Source organism: Mandrillus leucophaeus, unplaced genomic scaffold (genome assembly GCF_000951045.1).
Source record: "Mandrillus leucophaeus isolate KB7577 unplaced genomic scaffold, Mleu.le_1.0 Scaffold960, whole genome shotgun sequence".
Classification (NCBI taxonomy): domain Eukaryota; kingdom Metazoa; phylum Chordata; class Mammalia; order Primates; family Cercopithecidae; genus Mandrillus; species Mandrillus leucophaeus.
The window spans coordinates 1,441,216-1,463,677 of NW_012110475.1; the positions used below are offsets into that span (position 1 = coordinate 1,441,216).

Genomic DNA, 22,462 nt, shown 5'->3' on the forward strand with positions numbered 1-22,462 from the left:
ACAATAGACTTTTTATGTTCCTGCCTCGGCAGCAGCTGCTTTGCAGGCCTACCCTGAAGTTTAATTAATAAATGCATTTGCAGATTCTCTAAGAAAAGGCTCAGTTATGTAAGTGTTGTAATCTAGTACATTTTCATTTTTCATGAATAATTTACACCTCTTGGTGAGAAACTTGGGTAGAATTCTTTTGTATATAGCACATAGAGACATCATATCAGCTCCAGTTCTGTGCAGCTGAAGAGAAAATGTCAAGAGTCCTTATGCAGCACATTCCTGCCTGTGGACAGTCCTTCGCATGACACCCCAAATCCCATCCTCCTTTGCTTTTTTTTTTTGAGATGGAGCCTTGCCCTGTCACCTATGTTGAAGTGCAATGGTTCAATCTTGGCTCACTGCAACCTCCGCCTCCTGGGTTCAAATGATTCTCATGCCTCAGCCTCCCAAGTAGCTGGGATTATAGGCGCCTGCCACCACACACAGCTAATTTTTGTATTTTTAGTAGAGATGGGGTTTACTATGTTGGCCAGGCTGGTCTCGAACTCCTGACCTCATGATCCACCTGCCTCCCAAAGTACTGGGATTATAGAAGTGAGCCGCCGTGCCCGACCTCCTTTGCATTTTGATGGAACTGGAGGGGGGTCTTTTTTAGTCATATTCCCAGTCTTATTTTGGCTTTTGTTGATGGTAGTAAAATCATGCTCCATTTCTCCAATTTTAGGTTTTCTCATTGGAGCAACATGAATATATAGTTCATCCTATATCGGTGTTTATTTCCAGCTCTAGATTTGTAAGGAAAGAGAGACTAGCTGCAATGAAGGAATTCGGGTCCATTTTCAAGGGATGAACGACGGGCAGGGTTTTCTTCTTTATAAGAGTTGCTGTGAACGGAATGGAATTCCTCCTCATGGGCTGTTATCCACCCAAGCTGTGCCCCTGCTGCCTACCTTCTCACACGTCTGCCCGCACATTTGGGGAAGGTGACAGCTTCTCTGTGCAGGTGGATGTGGAGGACGGACAAACCCGAGACTGAGGCTCCACTTACCAAACACATAAGATGCTACCACATGTCAAAGATACACTGGCATTTGCTCTGGCCTCTCAGCCCCTTCTGTCATTCCTCTGGGATGACACTGCTGGAGGCAGTGACTCCCAAGGTCAGACTGGGCTGGGTCTGCTGACCACTCCAGAGGCCACCAGGTTGGGAAAATGCTAACCATACTTAGGAACTCACTGCCTAGTCAAACAGATCTGAAACAAGCAGAGAATGTCATAAAACACAAAGTCCAGCAGGCAAATGTTGCTGCCTAGAAAGTAAGTGCCATGGCACGGCCTCATCCCTATGACACAGAAGTGTCATAGGTCTGAGGGGTGTGTAGGAATGAGACAGAGGAGGGACAAGTGAGGTTATTCCTGACACCATGACCAGCTGGAAATTGAAGAGGTGGAGATGAGGTAGGGTAAAGAGAAAAGGGAACCCATGCTTACCCATGCACCGGCCATCTGCTTTCCACATACTATCACATTAAACCCACCAGGACTCTATTTCCCTCCTTTACATGCAAAGACATCACATGTTTGATCACAGCTCCAGTAGGTAGCAGAGCCTGCCTTTGGCCTCACAGCTGCCTGACCTTGAGGTCAATGCTTTTCCCCTTGTTTAACATTCTTCCTCGATAGCATATGTGGTTTAGAAAGGAACTTCAGAATCCATCTCAGACTTTATCTCATGATAGAAGCAGATAGAACAGCTATGATTGCATCAGATCTAAAGAAGAGGGGACACTGTGGCTCATGTGAGCCAGTGAGTGGGGTGAGTGGGAGACACTAGGGAGCGTGAGGAGGAGGATGTGGTGGGGCAGTCCTAGAAAGTGCAGCTGAGTGGATCAGAAGGAGGTCAGGTTATGGAGGGCCTTAAAGCTCAGGATGAGAACAGGACAGGACAGGTTCCATGAGAGGCCTGGAAACTCAAATCAACTGCAAGTGAGTGGGTAAAGGTGTGCAGGGACAGCCAGCCCGAGTCAAGCTAATCGGTGAGAAAGCTGCTTTATCGACAAAGTGATGAAATTGGGATAGAGAGAAAAGAGAACATTTGAGGGGAAAAGGGTGAAACATTGAGAAGTAGGGAAATTCAGAGAGGCTCCGTGATCCCTGGCTTGCCTTTGCTCACCCAGAGGCTGTTCTCTGACTTCTGTGGTGTCTGTGGATTTCAGTGCCTTTCTCCTCTCTGTCACGTAACACTCCTATGAGACCCCTCTCCCACCGACCATAAAAAGGATGGTTCTCATTTACGCCCCTTCATTTTGATTTGTACTATAAAGGACACATTTGTTGACTGGTATTTTCTGACACCAGTTTATGACAAACTTTAGCTAATCTAGCAGTTAGAATTCATCATGCTTTAGCATCAAATACAAAATATTAGAGCTTTTGGTCTCTTTGTTTTACTTTCAATGATCAAATTATATTATTCCTATCATTGCTCCCCTTGCTCTGGAGTATTCAAAGATCTCAGAGCATATGTCAATAAATTTCCTATAATCTTTACTGCTTGCTGCAATGCATTTCTGGAAGCAGCATCTTTAAGGTGATCATTGCAGAATGTTGCCCATTTTCCCCTAATCACAGGTACATTGGGCATTGTAGGTCTGACTTGAGACCAGCATCAATTACATCATAGATATGAAAGGCAGTAAGTCATAAGAGCAGATTTTCCACCATCATACCATACCTCTACAAAACATAAAAAAGAAAAATTATGATGCGAATTACATTATAAATTGGAATAGGAGCCCAGATGGGCAAAGTAGCTTACCCAATTCACACACATAGCAAGAGAGCCAGGCCCAGGACCTGATCACCGAGTCCTGCCTAGAACAATATTGTCTCCCTTTCACCACACTGCCTTCCTGAGAAAGTGCTTTAAAGGATCATGTAAGGCACCTTGAACTGCTCCAGAGCATACAGACAGCGAAAACATAACTCAGCTACCCTCACAAAGAACCTACCATGTGCCAGACACTGGGCTAAGCCTTTTGTATGAATTATGTCGTTGAAACCCAACATGTCCTATAAAGGACTATTATGATCCCCTCTCTAGTGATGAGGAAACTCCAGTTTAGAGAAGTTGAAGAACTTGCTCAAAATCATACTATAAAAATAAGTGGTAAAGCCAGACTTAGAACTTTCCCGAAGCTCCTAATATTTCATATTTCCAATGAGGAAAAGGACCTAGAGTGGTTAACTGACCTTAGTCAAGGTTACAATAAGGGATTAGGATTAAACTCAGTCTCCTAACAACATGCTCAGTCCTCTTTCCCCTCCATCAAACTTCTATTCAGCTTGAATAAGCAGGCTGTACATTTTTTCTAACTTTGTTAAATAAAATAACTTTGCTTCCTCCCTACAATTTAGAACGGTTTTTGAGGAATCAAAAAGATACTTGAAGTTAAACCTAATTCCCTCCTTTACTCCAAGTATGTTTTCCTAGTAATAATTTCATAACTGTTCCATTAATCATTCTTTCAATATTTGTCATGGTTATACTAAAATATGCAAAAGGTCCAGAGAACCACTTTAGTTCAGAGGATCTAGGACAGAAGGAATTGCTTAAACCGATTCCTATTGTTCATATCCTTTTCTTTGCTTTTCTCAAACCTTGTAACATTAAGAATGGCTTTGCACAGGGGAAAAAGTTAAAATGGGGAACGCTAAGAAGTGTGTAAAGAATGAGAAGAAAAATTCCATTGTGTTCCTTTGCCTTGGACAAAGGTATTTAAGAGTTGTTGGGTTGGAGTTTTTGATCAGTTGGTTGATTGGTTTAACATAAACTAGAAAGTCCCCTCCATCTTTCCACTGCTTATGTGGAACCTATGTGGGGAGAGGTGAAGGCTTGGAGCTTGAAAGACAGATGTTTATCAGACAAGACTGGATGCACAGAGGTGTCCGTAGAGAGTCATTTACTCTAAGCACACTGATCTAAGAATTATTAATAAACACTATGCCTTATCAACATATTCATATTTTGTGGCTTATACCAGGAAATGGAAATAATTGAAATATTACTGTATAATATTACTTAATTGAAACATTACTTGAAAATAATTGAAATGTTACTATATAATAACAGTGGCATTTATTATATGCTTACTACCACCAAGCACTTGTTAAATACATTATCTGATCCTTACACCAAACCCTGTAAGTTAGAAAAAATTTTTAATTCCCACTCTAGAAATTAGTAATACTAAGAATAAAAGATGTTTAGTGACTTATCTATGGTAACATATCTGTTAAGCCTAGAAGCTGGGTTTGAACCAAGTTTAACTTTACAGAATGGGAAATCCTGCCCTTCATGGGACATCAACTTCCTACTGCAGTGGATGCTGATTATCATGAGCTGGTGGTTGTTGATGCTTTTGTAATAAAATATTTCAGTTTGAAAAATGATTAACATGAATTGACAGTCAATGCTTTAAGGAAAAATCAGAGAAATTCAGTTTATACTTTGTCATCAGTGACAGTTCAGGAGATACATATACAAAAATGGAATGAAGTGCTCATTTTTAAGAATCTTAATCTCATCAAAACCAAGTTTATTTCCAACATATGGGGTGCCATACAGATCATATAATATTTAAGTTACCCATGGTATTATTTGAATGTCTATTTAAATAGAAACTGAAAAGAAATTATTTAGGATTATGAATCCTAAAATAATAGGCTAAGGAAACAGAACCAACATTTAGCAAAACCCACTATTACATGTCAGATGTGTATATACGTTATTTCTTTTACTACTCAGCATAACTCTGTGACGTTTCTTATCCATTGTGAGTATCATATCCATATGTGAGCACATCTTGGAGAATAATTTGCTTAAGATTCAAGCAGGTAGGAAATGACGGATACATGTAGACCTCAGGCTTGCCTGCCTGCAAATCCTGTTCTCTTGTGAACCCACTATGTTTGAATTAGATTGGAGTCTATGGTCAGTGCAGGCTTGGGATGAACCTCTTCATACAACTCCCCTTAAAAACTCTGAACTACTGAGTTTATTGCTTTGAAAAGTTTTGACTAGTTGAGCCGAAAGTTTAGTAGAAGCAAAAACTTTTTAAAGTCCAAGCTCAATATCAGAAATGGTGTGAAAATATTGCTGCTTGGCGAGAATAGCAAGAGAATCCAAATTTGAGGGGTGAAAAGGCACCATTCACTCTTCCCAGGGTGGGAAAACTGGCACACAACTTCTGTCTGAAAAGAGTCTATCAAAAGGAGTCCTCTCAATTGAAACTTACTTTTTAATTTTTAACAATAATAATTTTAAAACAAAGATACTATTTTTCTTCACCATCCCCACAGAACCTGACTTTCAAATTGATCTCAGGTAAAGGGAACAACACTAGTTGAGGATGAATATTTTAGGCAGCCTGCAGGAGCGACTGCAAAGGGAACCAAGTATAAGTTTAATTTAGTTGTAGTGAAACCACAGAGGTAAATGAGAACCCAAATGGGGATTTAATGATGATTCAGGTATACAAGCAGGAAGAGCCAGGGGTCTCACTGTGAAGCCCCAAATGGGAAGGAAAACAGAAAGGGTGGGAGGGCAGGAAAGAAGGAATGGAAGGAGGAAGGGATTCAGGATTGGCAGGAAAGGAGGATGTGGAGTTATTCTCTAACGGGGGCAGGTTCCGTTTGGAATGAGGAGATGTTCTGGAGATGGAGGGTGGTGATGGTGGCACAACCAGGTGAATGGAGTTAATGCCACTGAACTGTATGCTTGAAAATGGTGAAAATTGTGAGTTTTATGCTATGTCTATTTTACCACAATTTTAAAAAATAGACAAAATATCTGAGTGGTCATTTCTACAAAGAAAGGATTAAGGATTGACAAGGATAATGTCTGATTGGACCTAGGTTTTCATTTAATAAAATCTTATAGTATAAAATGGTTCTTTTTGCATTAAAAATTCTTTACGGTTGCCACGTTTCCCTTTAAGAATTCTGTTTTCATAAGGCAAGGAATGGAGTGCAAAGGTGTCTTCTTTCTAAATGAAACCATGTCTGTGGCAACATAGCTTTATATCTTCTCTCAACAAATGTACGCTAAGAACCCACCTTGAACTGGGCATGATGGCTCATGCCTGTAATTCCAGCACTTTGGGAGGCTGAGGTGGGTGGATCATGTGAGATCAGGAATTCGAGACCAGCCTGGCCAACATGGTGAAACCCCATCTCTACTAAAAATATAAAAATTATCCAGGTGTGGTGGTGGGCACCTGTAATCCCAGCTACTTGAGAGGCTGAGGGAGGAGAATTGCTTGGACCTGGGAGGCGGAGGTTGCAGTGAGCCGAGATTGCGCCATTACACTCCAGCCTGGGCAAAAGAGCAAGACTCTGGCAAAAAAAAAAAAAAAAAAAAAAAACACCCACCCACCTTGAGCCATGTACAGTTGAGAATTGTGGGAATACAGCAATGAAAACAGCAGTTCCTGCTCTCGTGGGTCTTACATGGTGAGGGGGACAGGCGATACACAAATGTACAAGTAATTATAGTCAGAGTCCTTATCATATGAGAAGGGTCATATCAGAAAGTAAATGGTGATGCTGAAAGAATGGGCCTCACCACCGAGCTTTAATGGGGGATGGTTAGTAATAAAGAAATAGAAGAGAATATGGGAGCTCTCCTCCTTCTTTAAACATTTTCCTCCTTTGGTTTCCATTTTGCCATCGATTGGCTATTTTGGCACTTCCTGAGGGCTTATTGGGGATGACAGATGGTGAACTGGCTAAACTACTCACTGCACTGCAGAGGTGCCAGTGTGATACAAGCCAAATGAGAAACTAAGGCTCGAAAGGGTACAAATCTGACTGGTGGCACAGACAAGCCTCCTGAAATCCCCCTCCAGTACTCTTTTTGATTTTTCCTTTGCACCTAGATTTTACACACAATTGAGTGGTTTTTGTTAACCCCTCTCTCTCTCTCTTCCTCATCATCCCTCTCTTTCTCTGTCCCTCTCTCTGATACACACACACAGGCAAAGAACTAAAAAGAAAAAAAAAACTAGTTTTTTGCTGGAAAGTTTGTTATATGGCAGCATCATCCCACCAGTTTGAGAATGTGTAAGATGATGACAATACATAAAGACACACGTCCATGTCCCGTACATTATATTAATCTTACTGTTCCCTTTACTGCATTTTAGCATTTGGTTGCTTTTCTCCCTTTGATGCCTTAAAAGCCAATTCTTAGCAGGCTAAATTACACATTCTACTCCACTGTTAAAATGGGTACTGTGGCCAAAATGTGCCCAGGATTCTAAGTCCAACATAATGGTAATGGATACAAAAGCAGGGCATTGAGCAGGATTGGGCATTTTATGCTAAATCCAACAAGATCTTGTTTCTGTGATTTTTCTTGACCTGAATCTTCAATTTATTACTGGGAGCAAAACCTCATTTTGAAAAAAACCCATATCATATATGAATCCTTTTAAAATTTCTTTTCTGTTGCTGCATAAATGAATTTATTTTTGGAATTCCCTTGTTGCTTTAATTTTTTAACTTTTGTGTTTATTAAATTTTTATTTTTCACTCCTGAGTTGCCAGTTCCTGTTCTTTAAAATATTCAAGATATACAAAAAATAATCATGAGCAAAAGTAGATACATTAGGAAAATATTTTCAATGTATACAAGTTAGGTCTTAAAATTATGTTACATATTATATTAATATTATGTAACATATTGTCTGTATATTACATATATTACATATTATGTTACACAATATTAAGACCTACCTTGAAAATACAGTAGTGAATACAGTGCTGATTTTTAAAGGTATAAAAATGTTTTCTTAGATTCTACTTTATGTCCAGGGGTCATCTTCAATGAAGCAGCCTATTTAATCTCAGACAGCCTCACTTACTACACATCTTACTGTAAATATTTTAAACACTTTCAAATATTTTCTTAGTGTGGCCCACATATTACATATTTTTTCTTGATTTAGTAGAGGAATTTATCCTGCTTTCGTACACATATAGTCCCTAATTTTAAGCATATTTATTCAAAATTTCCTTTGTCATTTGGTTTGGAACTCAGTTTTCGTACAGAGACGGCCATGGACTTGTTGGTTAGATCTCCGGGCTGGCCTACAATCATTTTATTTAGCTTGTGGCATTGTTTATAAGTAACACAGTGCTAAAGCACAGCCCAGGCCAAATGCCACCCATGTCTGTGATGTTGCTATATCTTTGGGATTCAAGAAAGATATCATAAGCGTGCAGCTAACCCAAACCCCCAGACGGCCGTGCAACAGAAAATAGAAAATTCCTTCACCTCCTCCACCTACTGGAGCTGTGGAGGAGCCTTAACCCCTGGTGAGTTCCACGACTGGAATGTCATCCGGGGAAGGCCTGTGGAGTAGGAATGGGAAGTATGGTGTGGAATCACGAATGTTGGGTAAAGACTAGGAAGATAAAATCTGGGGCCTGCTTCTGGGTAGCCACCAGACCCATTCACGCCACCTTCTTCCTCATTTCTCTCGATGTCATGGTTTCATCTGTCAACTACTTTTTTTTTTTTTTTTTTTTTTTTTTGAGATGGGGGTCTCACTCTCCCACCCAGGCTGGAGTGCAATGGTGCGATCTTGGCTTACTGTAACCTCCGCCTCCTGGGTTCAAGTGGTTCTCCTGCCTCAGCCTCACGTGGGCCATGCCCGGCTAATTTTTTTGTATTTTTTGTAGAGACAGGGTTTCACTTTTTTTTCCTGGCTATCATGCAGCCCTTCCAATCTAGGGTTTTGTTTTGATTTTAGCTTTTCTGGCACCTGCTGAGGAAACACAGTCTCATCACTCCCCTCCTTCTGAATAAATACACAGTGCTCTTGAATATGTCTTTGTTTAAAACACTTCTAGAACACCAGCAGAAAGGAAAGTCTCCTTCTCATGCCTCTTTACCTTCCTCCTCATTTATATCCTAGAGGAGAAGAAAAGTGTTCACTCTTGGATAACATATGGGTTTTTAGATGGTCTGAGGACTAGATTCCCATCTCAGCCTGAGAGCCACAGAAATGATTCTCAGAATTCCCCCAGGGGAACTGGGATTGAAGGAGACTGTCTGGAGTCAGGGAGGGGATTATAATCAAAGCCTAACTGCAATACTCATAAGAACCGAGATGTTTCCACATGTGACATGGACTCATACAAAGAGCAGAATCTTATTCAAAGTTGAGCACTTCCGTTTATGAATTTTATCCAGATACTCTAAGTTGTCAATGTGAACCCTGGTCAGTAATCTTCAGCGAGGACAGTGTTATTGCTTTTCATGTAAAACCTGAATTATTAATAGTTTTAAGTGACAATTTTTCTTTAGTATATCTAAAAATATTTTGTTCAAATATAATCAAGTGGAAAATATTGGACAGAAATGAGTCATCCACAAAAAGTATCATTGAAACTAGGGGCATTAGAGCTTTGAATATAAACTTTCTACTGAACAGCAGAGGACAAAACAATAATTCTGGCAAAACTCCTCTGGAAGGTGCTATGAAATATTAGGGACATTCCAACCTCAGTGTGCTCTTCTCCAGAGTAAAGCTGATTGTCATATTTGAGAATTTTTTCCCCCAGGACCTCAGCATATGCCTTTTATGTGCAAATAAAACTACATTTTGAAAATAAGTCAAATATGGCATGACACTGCCTGCCCTCCAAACAATATTCCCCCAGAATAATGAATCAGACTATTTTTAAGTATCTTTACATATTCTACTAATTATCTCTGAGCTTTTTCTATAATTATTATTTTATTTTATTTTTTTCGAGAGGGAGTCTCGTCCTGTTGCCCAGGCTGGAGTGTGGTGGTGAAATCTCGGCTCACTGCAACCTCCACCTCCCAGGTTCAAGTGATTCTCCTGCCTCAACCTCCCAAGTAGCTGGGATTACAAGTGTGCACCATCACACCGAACAAATTTTTGCATTTTTAGTAGAGACGAGATTTCACCATGTTGGCCAGGCTGGTCTCGAACTCCTGACCTCAGTGATCTGCCCACCTAGGCCTCCCAAAGTGCTGGGATTACGAACATGAGCCACCGCACCAGGCCTATATTTAAAATTTTATAGTCATGAAGTAGGCCAAAGAAAGTTCTTGAAAGTGTACATTTATTAACATGTATAATTATAATTGCTTTAATTACTTTTTAAATCTGATACCATATATTCACCAAGAGACTAAAGACACTTGCTTTTGACTTCAGTAATCCATACTGTGATTAAGTACTGAATTACATTGGAGTCAAAAATGTACACATGTCCCTTTGCCTCTGTGCAGTTTGCTTCAACTGAAAGATCTCACAAGTGTCGCCTCTCAGGCAAGATCAGGGCATTTCAGACAGTTGTGGCTGCCATGGAGAGGAGGTGTGGGGCAGTGGGGAAAAGGTGGAGAGAATATTAAATGGTGCAGAGACTGAAGGAGAAAGCAATGCCAATAGAGAGTGGCAAGAAGGAACCTGGACAGAATCAGAAGAAAACTGTAGATGAAGAAACACAGAGACTGGGAGGGTGAGCAACATGCGAGCCTCCTTAGCTTAGCCCTATTTTTAGGAAATGCCACCTAATTGCCTATTTTTAAATTAATAATAAATTTTGTTTAAAGAGGCAGTGAAATATTATTAATACCTTTAACTGCCTTCTGGGGGAAACAAGGCCTTGTAACCATGGCAAAAGATTTCTAAGAAACCTACCAAGTCTAGAAGGTTTCTTTAGGTGGATTTTTATCTGTCATATTTCTTTTCTCTGTGAGTGATTCTGCCCCCAGCCTGGAATATTTTCCCCTTTATCTATAATGGGGAGTAGGGAGAATGGGAGAATGGGGAGTGGTGTTTATTTCTCTTAGATATTTCTGAGTCCTTAACTACCCTAAAAGGGCACACAGACGACACATCTTGTCCAAAGGGTTCTTTTTCTGCCCTATTCCTGTTTCTCCCCTGAATGGTCTAGTGGTCTTCTGTTGATACCAGCATTGTGGCACTGTGTCCTCAATGATTTCAATTTATTCAGCCATCCATGCAACCACCAATTAATAAATTCCCAGCCCTGTCCTAGACACTGGTGCTATAAAGATGAATGAGACAGTCCCCCTGTCCTTAAAGAGCTTGGTTTGGCTGTGGACCCAGTTAGTGCACCAGCCCTGCTTGGAAGTACCCACTTGAGATTCCATGTTAGTGACATCAAGATGCATTGAGATTCCTTAGTAGTTTAGCAAGGCTGCACAGATATGTTATAAGGTATTTTTTATCTATGCCATCCAAACTCAACATTACAAAGACAGTCCTAATGGCTATTCACAGGAAGACTGAACCAAAACATCCATTATTTCTCTTTTCTAATTGCTTGATGATTTGCATACATAGAAATTCTTGACATTTTCACTGGAATGTTTTCCTATCAATTAAGCAGAGCAGGAAGAGTTCTTACCAAATTTAATATTGAGCTATCATTTAAAAAAATAACTCATCTGACATCCTTGAATCTTTGAAATGAGCACTTTTACGTAAGAAGTATAAACATTTCTGGAAGTCATCTAGAAGCCCACAGTTTCCAAAGTTATGCATACGTACAGTTCCTAGAGATCAACCTCGAGGGAGAAAACTCAGAATGTGTTAATACATGGTACCTCTGAAGCACTGAGGACATTCTACGTTGATTTGTTTTCTCTTGCACCCTTCTGCATGAGGATTGGTTAGTTCAGCTGTTAAGTTCATGGTGCTGATGAGTTCAAGTTCAGTGTTTCAGTCTCTGCAGAGACTGTTTTACTTTGAACCAAATGTGTTTCTCACCCTGTTCAGCTCTTTTTTGAGCGCACACCATGAGTGAGAGGTATGGATGGCTCAGCCTAAATCCATCATCACATGGAAGAGACAAGAAAACATGCATGTTTCATAACTGATGACTCAGTCAAGGGAGGGTTGATATTTTCTTTTTAGGTAGAGGGTGCCTTGTTGGTCACGTACTCTCTTTCTTTGGGCGAAAGCCAAATGTCTGAAAGTTGCAGGACTAACTCTCCTATACACCTGCTCTTCTGGTCTCACTCTTACCACTGCTGCCTGCCATGATGTTGCCTGTAGCCTTGGCTTATGCCAGCTCAGGAAGTGATCCAGACTTAGTGGATATAGTGGATATTGCCTTCAAGAAAGTAAAGCTGATGAGTACACAAACCAGCAGCTCTTAGCTGAATTTAGCCCAAAGATATATATGATCCACACAGGGTTGTTTTCTGTGATGTGAATTCATTGCTGAATTTCCAGCTTCTCTTGGAAAATCTAAAGGTCAAGTAATATGGAGTCCATGTTTCCGCAGGTAGCATTTGGCTGGGGCAGAGTAGCTGCTGCCACACCCTCGACCTGGCCTATTCACTTACGTACCTTTCCTGCCTGGCCCCAGGAGGCTTAGTATTAGACAGGACCTAATCTGGTCCACTTTTTAGTAAGCTTGGCTACCACTGCACTGTGAGTCAATGGCAGGCAATTCACTGAGGACATTGTAATTATTAAATGGCTGCTCATAACATATTTGATAGAAAAATAACCCATTTGATGTCTTTGAAGCCATTCATGCTTTGTCTTCAACAAATAAATATGAAACTAATCAGGTACTGGATTCACATTGGGGTAACTTGAGAATGTATATTGAGCAGAATCATCAGATTCTTAAATCTAACCACCTAGGGAAGACAGTTTAATTCACTTATTGTGATTTCCTTTCCTTATTGATAAGCAGACTGTATTGTAGCCAGCTGATATTTTTGCTTTGGAGATACTCTTATTCTAACCAGAGGGATCACTAAAGATTTAGAAAAGTACTCATGATTTGAGATCAAGTATATCTTTGTCTTAAAAACAGAATCACAGATTTTGTGGGCATCAGCTATTCTGATTTTTGTCTGTTCTCCTTTTAGTGGAAGAAGGAATTGAAAATAATGCTTGCAGTTCAGAATTTTGATTTACCATACTAGATTAGCTAGAATCTTATTTAATAATTTAACTTCCTTCTCCTGTCATGGTGCTCTGTTATATAAAACACTACCTACTTGACGCAATAGTCTCCCAGGGAGACAAATAGAAATACAGCTTGTTGAATATCTTTGATTTCTTTCCTATCATCATAGTTTGCCAAGATTTCTCAGCAGCTGAGGCAGTGGCACTGTGGTTGGGTAGGGTGTTCTGTCGCTGTAAGCAGGCATGTTTGCAACATCCATCTGGAGGAGCCCTGGGGCAGGATGTGGTTGACCTGTGGATGCCCTGAATGAGAGGCCCAGCAGCCTCACAGTCCCCCAGCAATTTCCACCCATCTAGCCCCTCCAGACAGTCTCACTGTCTCCCCTCTAAAGCTCCAAGCACATTTGCTGTAGGTTCCACCTCAGGGCCTGACCTTCCCCTGATTCCCAAGCTCACAGGGTTCTTCTAAGCACCCTCTGAAGCAGGCACCATGAGGCACAGATATGCTCTTTGGAACCTCTGCTTCCTCTAGCCCTATCTCAGACCGTCCCCATGCCCTGGAGGGGATGCCTTCACCAGTGAGCAAAGTGACATCTCTAAGCTCATGCTGGTTTGTGCATGCACTTTGTACATTGTGCAAGCCAGTTAAAATGATGCATGTCAGCTTTTCCATGTCTGCAAAATATGATCACAAAACTGACCTAGCTTGTAAGACTCTAGCTTGTAAATTCTCAGAGCCTCCTGAAAATCAAGGGGATATATCTTAAAATTCAAACAAAAATAAAGGTGCTTCAGAGAGGAGACTGGCAGGAGACCCAATGTGGTGGCTGTTTCTCTGACTTATGCATACCCTGGCAGACCCTATGAGTTTTCCACTTCCCTTTCAAGACAGCATGGGGTGCTGTGCCTTGGAGGTTGAGTACAGAACTTTGGGCACCAGCCTCAGCTTTGACCAAATGCAGGGCAGGAAAGAAGTGACGGAGAGTGGGTCTGTTGAGCTCACTTTGGCGAACTGTATTTTAATTAGTATTTTTAAAAATGGACAAGTTCAAAATTAAGGTTGATCCACATCAGATGTGTAGCCCATGTGCCAGGGCTGTATATAAGCCTGTTATTTTAAGAAGGTATGTTTCTTACCTATAATGAAAATATTCAGGCACCCCATGAAGGTTTTGATCCTCCTGGTCACAAAACTACAAAAAAGATGGAAAAAGTTTATATATATATAAAAGTATATATGTGTGTATATATATGTGTGTGTGTATATATATAAAATTGGTATGGGAGAAAATCTCTGAAAAGAGGTAACAGGAAAGCACACAAAATGTATCTATTCATGTGATTTTAAATTATGTTTGTTTAGTGCTAAATCAACATGTAATCTGAATAAAGAAAAGCCACGTTAAAAACTAGACAAAGGTTCCTCTTTCCCTCAAAGTAGCTTCTCCTCTCCCGCCTGCCAATCCCCACAAGCACACACACTTGGCTCTCCACTTTCCTCTTGTCCTGTGGGTGGTCTTCCAGCTGAATTTGTCCCACACTACCCTGGGGCCCTCGGGCCTGTAAGGTCCTGTGCCTCCTCACAACAGAATTCTATCAGATGGGTGCTAGCGATATGACAGGCCCTCAGTTGATAACTGTTCTTGATCTGTATCCCTGTTCTATGTCTCCAGGGTGTATTTCACCCCAGAGTACAGATAATACAGACTGTATCAGCAAGCTGTATTTCTCAGGAAAAAAATTTAATAATCAAAGATATTTCCAAGAAAAAATCTGCCACCCAAAAATGGAACCTATAAGGAAAAACAGCCAAAGCTTTCCCACCTTCTAAGATTAAATCTGTTGAACTTCTTGAAGTTCACAGATGCCAGGAATGTGATTCATTTTTTTATACCACATGACAGCCAAAGACAAAGACTGGGGATGGCCAGAGTTTTCTGGCCTAGATGCCAGGCAGCAATCACAGCTGAGAGTTCAGTAGTCCCAGGGCTCATTTTTATTGATGTCTTTATTCATATAATAGCTCATGGGTACACTGGGGCAGAGGGGAAGTGCAGTCTGGGCGAGACTAGTTGATGCTTTAGTTAGCTGCAAGACTGATTTACAGTCCAATTAAATTTCAGTGGTCATTTATGTCTCCTCATCAAATACGAGTTCAAAGTCTTGCCGTAAGTAATTTCCATAACCCACATTTCCCCATTCTAATATGCCATTGCTGTGCTTTTCATAGAATACTTCTTTTCCAGATGGTTAGGAATTTCATTCTTTATAGCATTTTAATTTCAGCGAATAAGCAAGAATCCAAATGCCTTCTAAAATACATATTATTATACATCAATTTAAGAAATTGGCTGGGCACAGTGGCTCACACCTATAATCCAGCACTTTGGGAGTCTGAGGTGGGAGGATTTCTTGAGCCTAGGAGTTTGAGGCAAGCCAGGGCAATACAACAAGACCCCATCTCTACAAAAATAAAAATGAAAATTAAGCAGGCATGGTGGTGTGTGGTTGTAGTCCCAGCTACTCAGGAGGCTGAAGTGGGAGGATCGCTTGAGGCCAGGAATTCAAGGCTTCAGTGAGCTTTGATTACACCACTGCATTCCAAACTGGGCAAGAGAGGGAGACCTTGTCTCAAAAAAAAAAAAAAAAAAAGAAAAGAAAAAAGAAAAAGAAAAGAAAACAGAAAAGAAATAAAGAAACTGCAATTTTTTTCCCGGAGTTATTTTAGAAAGATTTTTTCTAAAGTAAAAGAAAAAGAAAAATCACATTATTTGATGTCCTAGAGTGCATTCTTATTTGGAAAACTTACAGATAGGCTTGAAACTAAGGGATGAAATCAAAAAATTTCTATTTGATAATCAAATATCTAAATCTAGAAAATTTGAATATTACCTATTGGCAATGATAATATTCAAAGATAATAGTATTCAAATATTAGATACTGTGTTTACATATGAAATCATATCTTATTTTTTATTCATGTCTATTTTTCCCAGTTAATTTTAGATTCCTAGGAATATTTAAGAAACAAAGAATGATCTTATCTGAAGTTTTAAGTTTCCATTTACTCTAAATATTTAAGATAAATGAGTTCTTTCTCTATTTTTATGAATCCTATACACATCTGTCTGTTTCAATAAAATAAAGAATACTCATGTTTACTTCACAGGAGGAACTATTTGCATGTACTAAAATTGTTGCATATAAAATACAGGAGCACTCACTTAAAGGGAAAAAATACCCACGTGGAGAAAACATAACGGGATAATACACTATGCTTGGGAAAATAAGGCTTTTGCTGGGAATTGAATCCTAGTGTGTAGAAGTATTAGCTAACTCTCATTATAAACAAATTTTACCAGTTATTTCCTAAACAGACTCTTGTTTAATGAACAAATGCTTTGCTTATTAATTACACAAAATTTAGTCAAAGCATTAGAAAAGATGAAACAGTTTCGTTAGAGTGTGTTAAAAACTTGACTTTTAACCTTGACATTTAATGGACTGGACCACATGGGCCAAATTCCCTCTCCTTTGCAAAGGTATGGAGCTGGAAATGAACTTACGAGATCAGACTCAAGGGACCACAGCTTGCATTTAATAGTTTACCTTTAGCTGTGCTTTAGCTGTGCTTTTGGATGTATTAAGAACTTTTTAACTGCTTTATTAGACTGTTATCCCATTTACTCTTTGATATGTGACATTTAAATATGCCTTGAATTTGAAACTGGTTGTTGTTATGTGTTGGGAACAAAATTATTTTTGATAGGAATACATTTTTGAATTACAAATGCAAGTTAATAGATAAATAATATCTGATTTATTATATTTTGAAATATTTCTATTTAAGCCTTACAAGTGACTTTTCAGTACAAATAAGATTCTCTGATTAGATTTTCTGATCACCATAGCAAATATTAATTGGACAATAATGGGAATGTATAATAAAGAGCTGTAAAGCAAAAATTTTTTAAAGAAATTGTGGTCTAAACATGCATGCCTCTCTATTTGCTGCCACAGTTTTCCAGAAAGTACTGTGCATTTGAATCATCATTCTTTATAGTGGCCACATAGCAGAAGTGGTTAAGTGTAAAGTTTTTCAGCATGAAGGGCGGGTATTGTGCAAAATTATAATTGCATCAAAATAATGAGAGATTGAAGAAAACTCTGATTTTCAAATGTCTATTTTTGAAGAGTAAAACTTAAACTCATTATTTTTCCTCCCAGAAGGATGCCTAAATCATGCTTGTCTTTCTCTTTAACAGATAATTCTGAAATAATCAGCAGAAACGGAATGGAATGCCAAGAATCTGCATTGAGAATAACTAAACATTGTTACTGTACATACTATCCTGTTTCCTCCTCAATAGAATTGCCACAAACTGCATGCTAAATAAAGATGTAGTTCTTCTGGACAGACCACAACTCTAAGAAGCTAGTGCTGCTATCTCATATATGAGTATTAAATATGGTATGCTTAGTATATTCCAACCTAAGATAGTTAACTACCTGAGACCAGCTGTGATGTTTAAAGACATAAAGGATAAAGTTTACTTTTAAAGGGTTTCTAAACATAGTTTCTGTCCTAGGAATATTGTCTTATCTCCATAACTATAGCTGATGCAGAAAGTCCAGCCACTTTACTCATTTCGATTCAGAATATTTCAAATTTAGCAATAAACAATTAGCATTAGTTAAAAAAGAAACATATTCCAAGGGCAGGTTCGATTGTAGCTGTAATTACTGTCATGCCATTTACCCACTGGATCAAAGGGTATGTTTCACTTCTTGACAATATAAATGCTGCAGCAAAGACGAGAGGTGAAGTAAAACCAATACCTGTCCTGCAGGTCTAAAATTTGAATGGAAATTCAAGCACAAGTACTGGGGACACATCAAAGTGTGGTGTTTGGTTTGCCTGGAGATGCCGCATTGAATCATGTGATTCTAGATTAACATTAAATAGATTGAAAAAGAAACTTTGCACGGTATGAGCTTCATACCCCACCAAACAAAGTCTTGAAGGTATTATTTTACAAGTATATTTTTAAAGTTGTTTTATAAGAGAGACTTTGTAGAAGTGCCTAGATTTTGCCAGACTTCATCCAGCTTGACAAGAATGAGAGGCCCATGCCAACAGTCTAATCTAAGAGATTAGTCTTTCAAACTCACCATCCGGTTGCCTGTTACAGAATAACTCTTCTTAACTAAAAACCTAGTCAAACAAGGAAGCTGTAGGTGAGGAGATCTGTATAATATTCTAATTTAAGTAAGTTTGAGTTTAGTCACTGCAAATTTGACTGTGACTTTAATCTAAATTACTATGTAAACAAAAAGTAGATAGTTTCACTTTTTAAAAAAAATCCATTACTGTTTTGCATTTCAAAAGTTGGATTAAAGGGTTGTAACTGACTACAGCATGGAAAAAATAGTTCTTTTGATTCTTTCACCTTAAAGCATATTTTATGTCTCAAAAGTATAAAAAACTTTAATACAAGTACATACATATTATATATACACATACATATATATACTATATATGGATGAAACATATTTTAATGTTGTTTACTTTTTTAAATACTTGGTTGATCTTCAAGGTAATAGCGATACAATTAAATTTTGTTCAGAAAGTTTGTTTTAAAGTTTATTTTAAGCACTATCGTACCAAATATTTCATATTTCACATTTTATATGTTGCACATAGCCTATACAGTACCTACATAGTTTTTAAATTATTGTTTAAAAAAACAAAACAGCTGTTATAAATGAATATTATGTGTAATTGTTTCAAACATCCATTTTCTTTGTGAACATATTAGTGATTGAAGTATTTTGACTTTTGAGATTGAATGTAAAATATTTTAAATTTGGGATCATCACCTGTTCTGAAAACTAGATGCACCAACCATATCATTATTTGTTTGAGGAAAAAAAAGAAATCTGCATTTTAATTCATGTTGGTCAAAGTCGAATTACTATCTATTTATCTTGTATCGTAGATCTGATAACCCTATCTAAAAGAAAGTCACATGCTAAGTGTAATCTTACATAGTGCTTGTATCGTTGCATTTGTTTTAATTTGTGGAAAAGTATTGTATCTAACTTGTATTACTTTGGTAGTTTCATCTTTATGTATTATTGATATTTGTAATTTTCTCAACTATAACAATGTAGTTACGCTACAACTTGCCTAAAACGTTCAAACTTGTTTTCTTTTTTCTGTTTTCTTTCTTTGTTAATTCATTTAAACTCAATGAAAACATAGTATACATTACTAAAAGGTAAATTATGGGAATCACTGAAATATTTTTGTAGATTAATTGTAACATTGTCTTTCTTTTTTTCTTTTGTTTCATGATTTTGATTTTTAAAATTAGCACACAACTATTTTCAGCCCTTTAATAATGGAGCATCAAAAACATCACCTGTATCCCCAAGCAAATATAGAAGACTGTATTTTTTACTATGATATCCATTTTCCAGAATTGTGATTACAATATGCAAAGAGTCATAAATATGCCATTTACAATAAGGAGGAGGCAAGGCAAATGCATAGATGTACAAATATATGTACAACAGATTTTGCTTTTTATTTATTTATAATGTAATTTTATAGAATAATTCTGGGATTTGAGAGGATCTAAAACTATTTTTCTGTATAAATATTATTTGCCAAAAGTTTGTTTATATTCAGAAGTCTGACTATGATGAATAAATCTTAAATGCTTTGTTTAATTAAAAAACAAAAATCACCAATATCCAAGACATGAAGATATCAATTCAACAAATACTGTAGTTAAGAGACTAACTCTCCACTTGTATGGGAACTACATTTCACTCTTGGTTTTCAGGATATAACAGCACTTCACCGAAATATTCTTTCAGCCATACCACTGGTAACATTTCTACTAAATCTTTCTGTAACACTTAAAGAATTCCTTCATTCATTACCTTACAGTGTAAACAGAAGTCTAATTTGTATCAATACTATGTTTTGGTTGTAATATTCAGTTCACTCACCCAATGTACAACCAATGAAATAAAAGAAGCATTTAAAAGGATTGTTGTATAGTCTTCCTTCTTTTTCTGTTGAGACAGATTGATAATTCGCCAAACAAAATGGTTTTCACCTTCACACATATAGTATTTGTTAACTTCAAAGAAGACCAAACTCTGGTCTTCGAACGGGAGATTGGTAGTTTTTGCTTTTGGCTTTGGCTTGTTCACAGCAAGAAAAACAATTAAAAATGGTAATTTGAGAAGTTTGTTTAGTATTCTTTAAAATTAGAAGTAAAAATAAATCCCACCACTCAGCCGTCTTCTTCACATCTCAGACTGATAATGAAAAGATATGGGATCAATGGCATCAGTAACTACATGGGCAACAAAATGTCAGTTTCATGAATAGATTTTAAAAAGGGCCCATTAAGCTGTAATACAGGCTTCTGTAAGAGCTTGATGGCATAACATGACTCAGACCTGAGGTTGCAGAAAGAGACAGAATGGTGAGTTCTGTTCTATGCAGAGGTCCTGGCCAGGTGGCTCAAGAATAGAACAGGAATTCAACAAAGAGGGTGATGAGGGTCCCTGCTATTCTGTCAGTAACCAGCCTCCTCCTAAGAGGTGGCGTGTGGGCAGAAGGAGTGGCAGAAACTCCTTCTTCAGCCTTTTGAGACCCACCATTTTTGTCAAGGAAGGTGCTATTGGCCTTTTGGGTGGCAACATTCCTTGTCATACTGAGACTGGCAGAAATTGCCTCCTCTGTGGGCCAAGGCAGAAACATGAGTTTTTCTCCATGGCAGATTTAAAGCTTTAGGCCTCCTGAGTGGTTATGATACAGCATAGAAAACACATACATTCAGCAGATACAAATAAAGCTGCTTGTATTTTTTAACTATCCCATCAGGATTTCCAAGGGTAAAAATACTTTTAACACCTCTGTGGATATTTGAAAATATGGCTGTATATTTGGATGAGTGATTTTTGTACTGTAATGCCAAAGAAAATCTATCTCATCAATCACTCCCTACAAAAATCATTCTGTTAACAGTAAGTTCAAGATGTCAACTTCAGAGAGCAAGTTATTATTTTAAGTGAAAAATCTAAAACTGTACACCTGGTTTCATGAAGTATAAGTTCTATCAGTAGATTGCCTATTCATGGTACTACATCAAAATCAAAAACAAAACTTAAACCTCTCAGGATAAAAAAAAAACTATCTCTTCAGCATAGAAAATATTTGGGTATAAAATACCAATTATCTCATAATTATCTGACAAAAGAAAAGTGTCATTTCAGTTTTGGGCTCTCCAAATTTAAAACGATGTTTCAAATGAGAAATGCATTCTTTATTATTAAAGTTCTATTGCAATGCCACAGATTTTAGGGGCAGCTAGGAAAATCAAAATAAAGTTCAATGTTCTGATATTTATAAAAAGATGGTACTGGTTCCCCGCAGAATGATTTCTGCAGGGGCAACCCCCACCCCTTCTCCCCACCTCCAAAATATCCTAGGGTGTCTCTGACATATTAGGCAATTGTTGCTGGACTAATTTATCTCCATAGAAATGACTGAGTCACTGTGAATAAGCATGATTCACACAGAATGAAACATAGTAATGATTCCCTCTGTGCTCTTAGTTGGGAAGATAGATGGCAAGGATGGGAAAGGGTAGAATTGAGAATGTTCACCAGGGAGCTACTTACGTGCCAAGTTCTATGCTAAATATTCTATATATGTTTCTAACAAGCCCACCCTGTGTTGGAGAGAACTACTAACAACCGATAAGTGAATTCTGACTGCTACAGAGATTCCTCTTCAAGGTACATAGAGATTCTGCTGTGAGAAGCATCTTACTTCTAGATCAACACTTCTAGTGTCTGCCCTTAGGGTGACTAGCTGCCCAGCTCAGCTGAAAACCTCTGCCCAGTACCTGTCAAAGGTTTGACCAACTGGATGTGACTTCAGTTTCCTCCACTGTCAGCTACTTTGAAAAATGTCCACCCATTTGAGGTGTCCCTGTGGCACCCACCATGTAAACTGTATAAATGCTACTAGGCCTAAATTATAATGAAACCATTTCAGATAGCCCATCAAATCTGGTGAAAACCCATATAGTTGTTTACATGAAATAAGGCATAAACAGAGAGTCACTGGTTTTGTTTACACATATTTTACATAATCCTTAGGGTTACAAAGAATCTATTATACCCATAATGTAGATGAAAAAAATCAAGACTCATAAAAATAAACTCTCAAGATCACACAGAGCAAGCCCTGGCTTGTCCCAACTCTACAGCCAAGTTAAAATGAGCTTGATTTGTGGCAGCTTTCAGGTCAAAATTTCATTAAAAAATTCAGAGTGAAGCATTTATTCAGGTTTAAGGTGAAGTTATAAGAATCTTTTACTTGGTTACTTAAGATAAAGATATTCTTCCCTATCCCAAGAATATGATTTATGAAATATCTTGAA

General features: G+C 38.2%; 1 protein-coding gene across 3 annotated transcripts in view; it reads left to right on the forward strand.

Annotated features, from left to right (window-relative positions):
• The window catches only part of MBNL2 (muscleblind-like splicing regulator 2), a 174,235-nt gene extending 154,185 nt beyond the window's left edge, over positions 1-20,050 (forward strand). For all 3 annotated transcript variants that reach the window (XM_011970662.1, XM_011970661.1, XM_011970663.1), the window contains one exon: positions 17,255-20,050. In XM_011970662.1, coding sequence (XP_011826052.1) covers positions 17,255-17,269 — 15 coding nt within the window. In that variant the 3' untranslated portion in view covers positions 17,270-20,050. The remainder of the gene's footprint in view (positions 1-17,254) is intronic.
• Positions 20,051-22,462: the final 2,412 nt, after the last annotated feature.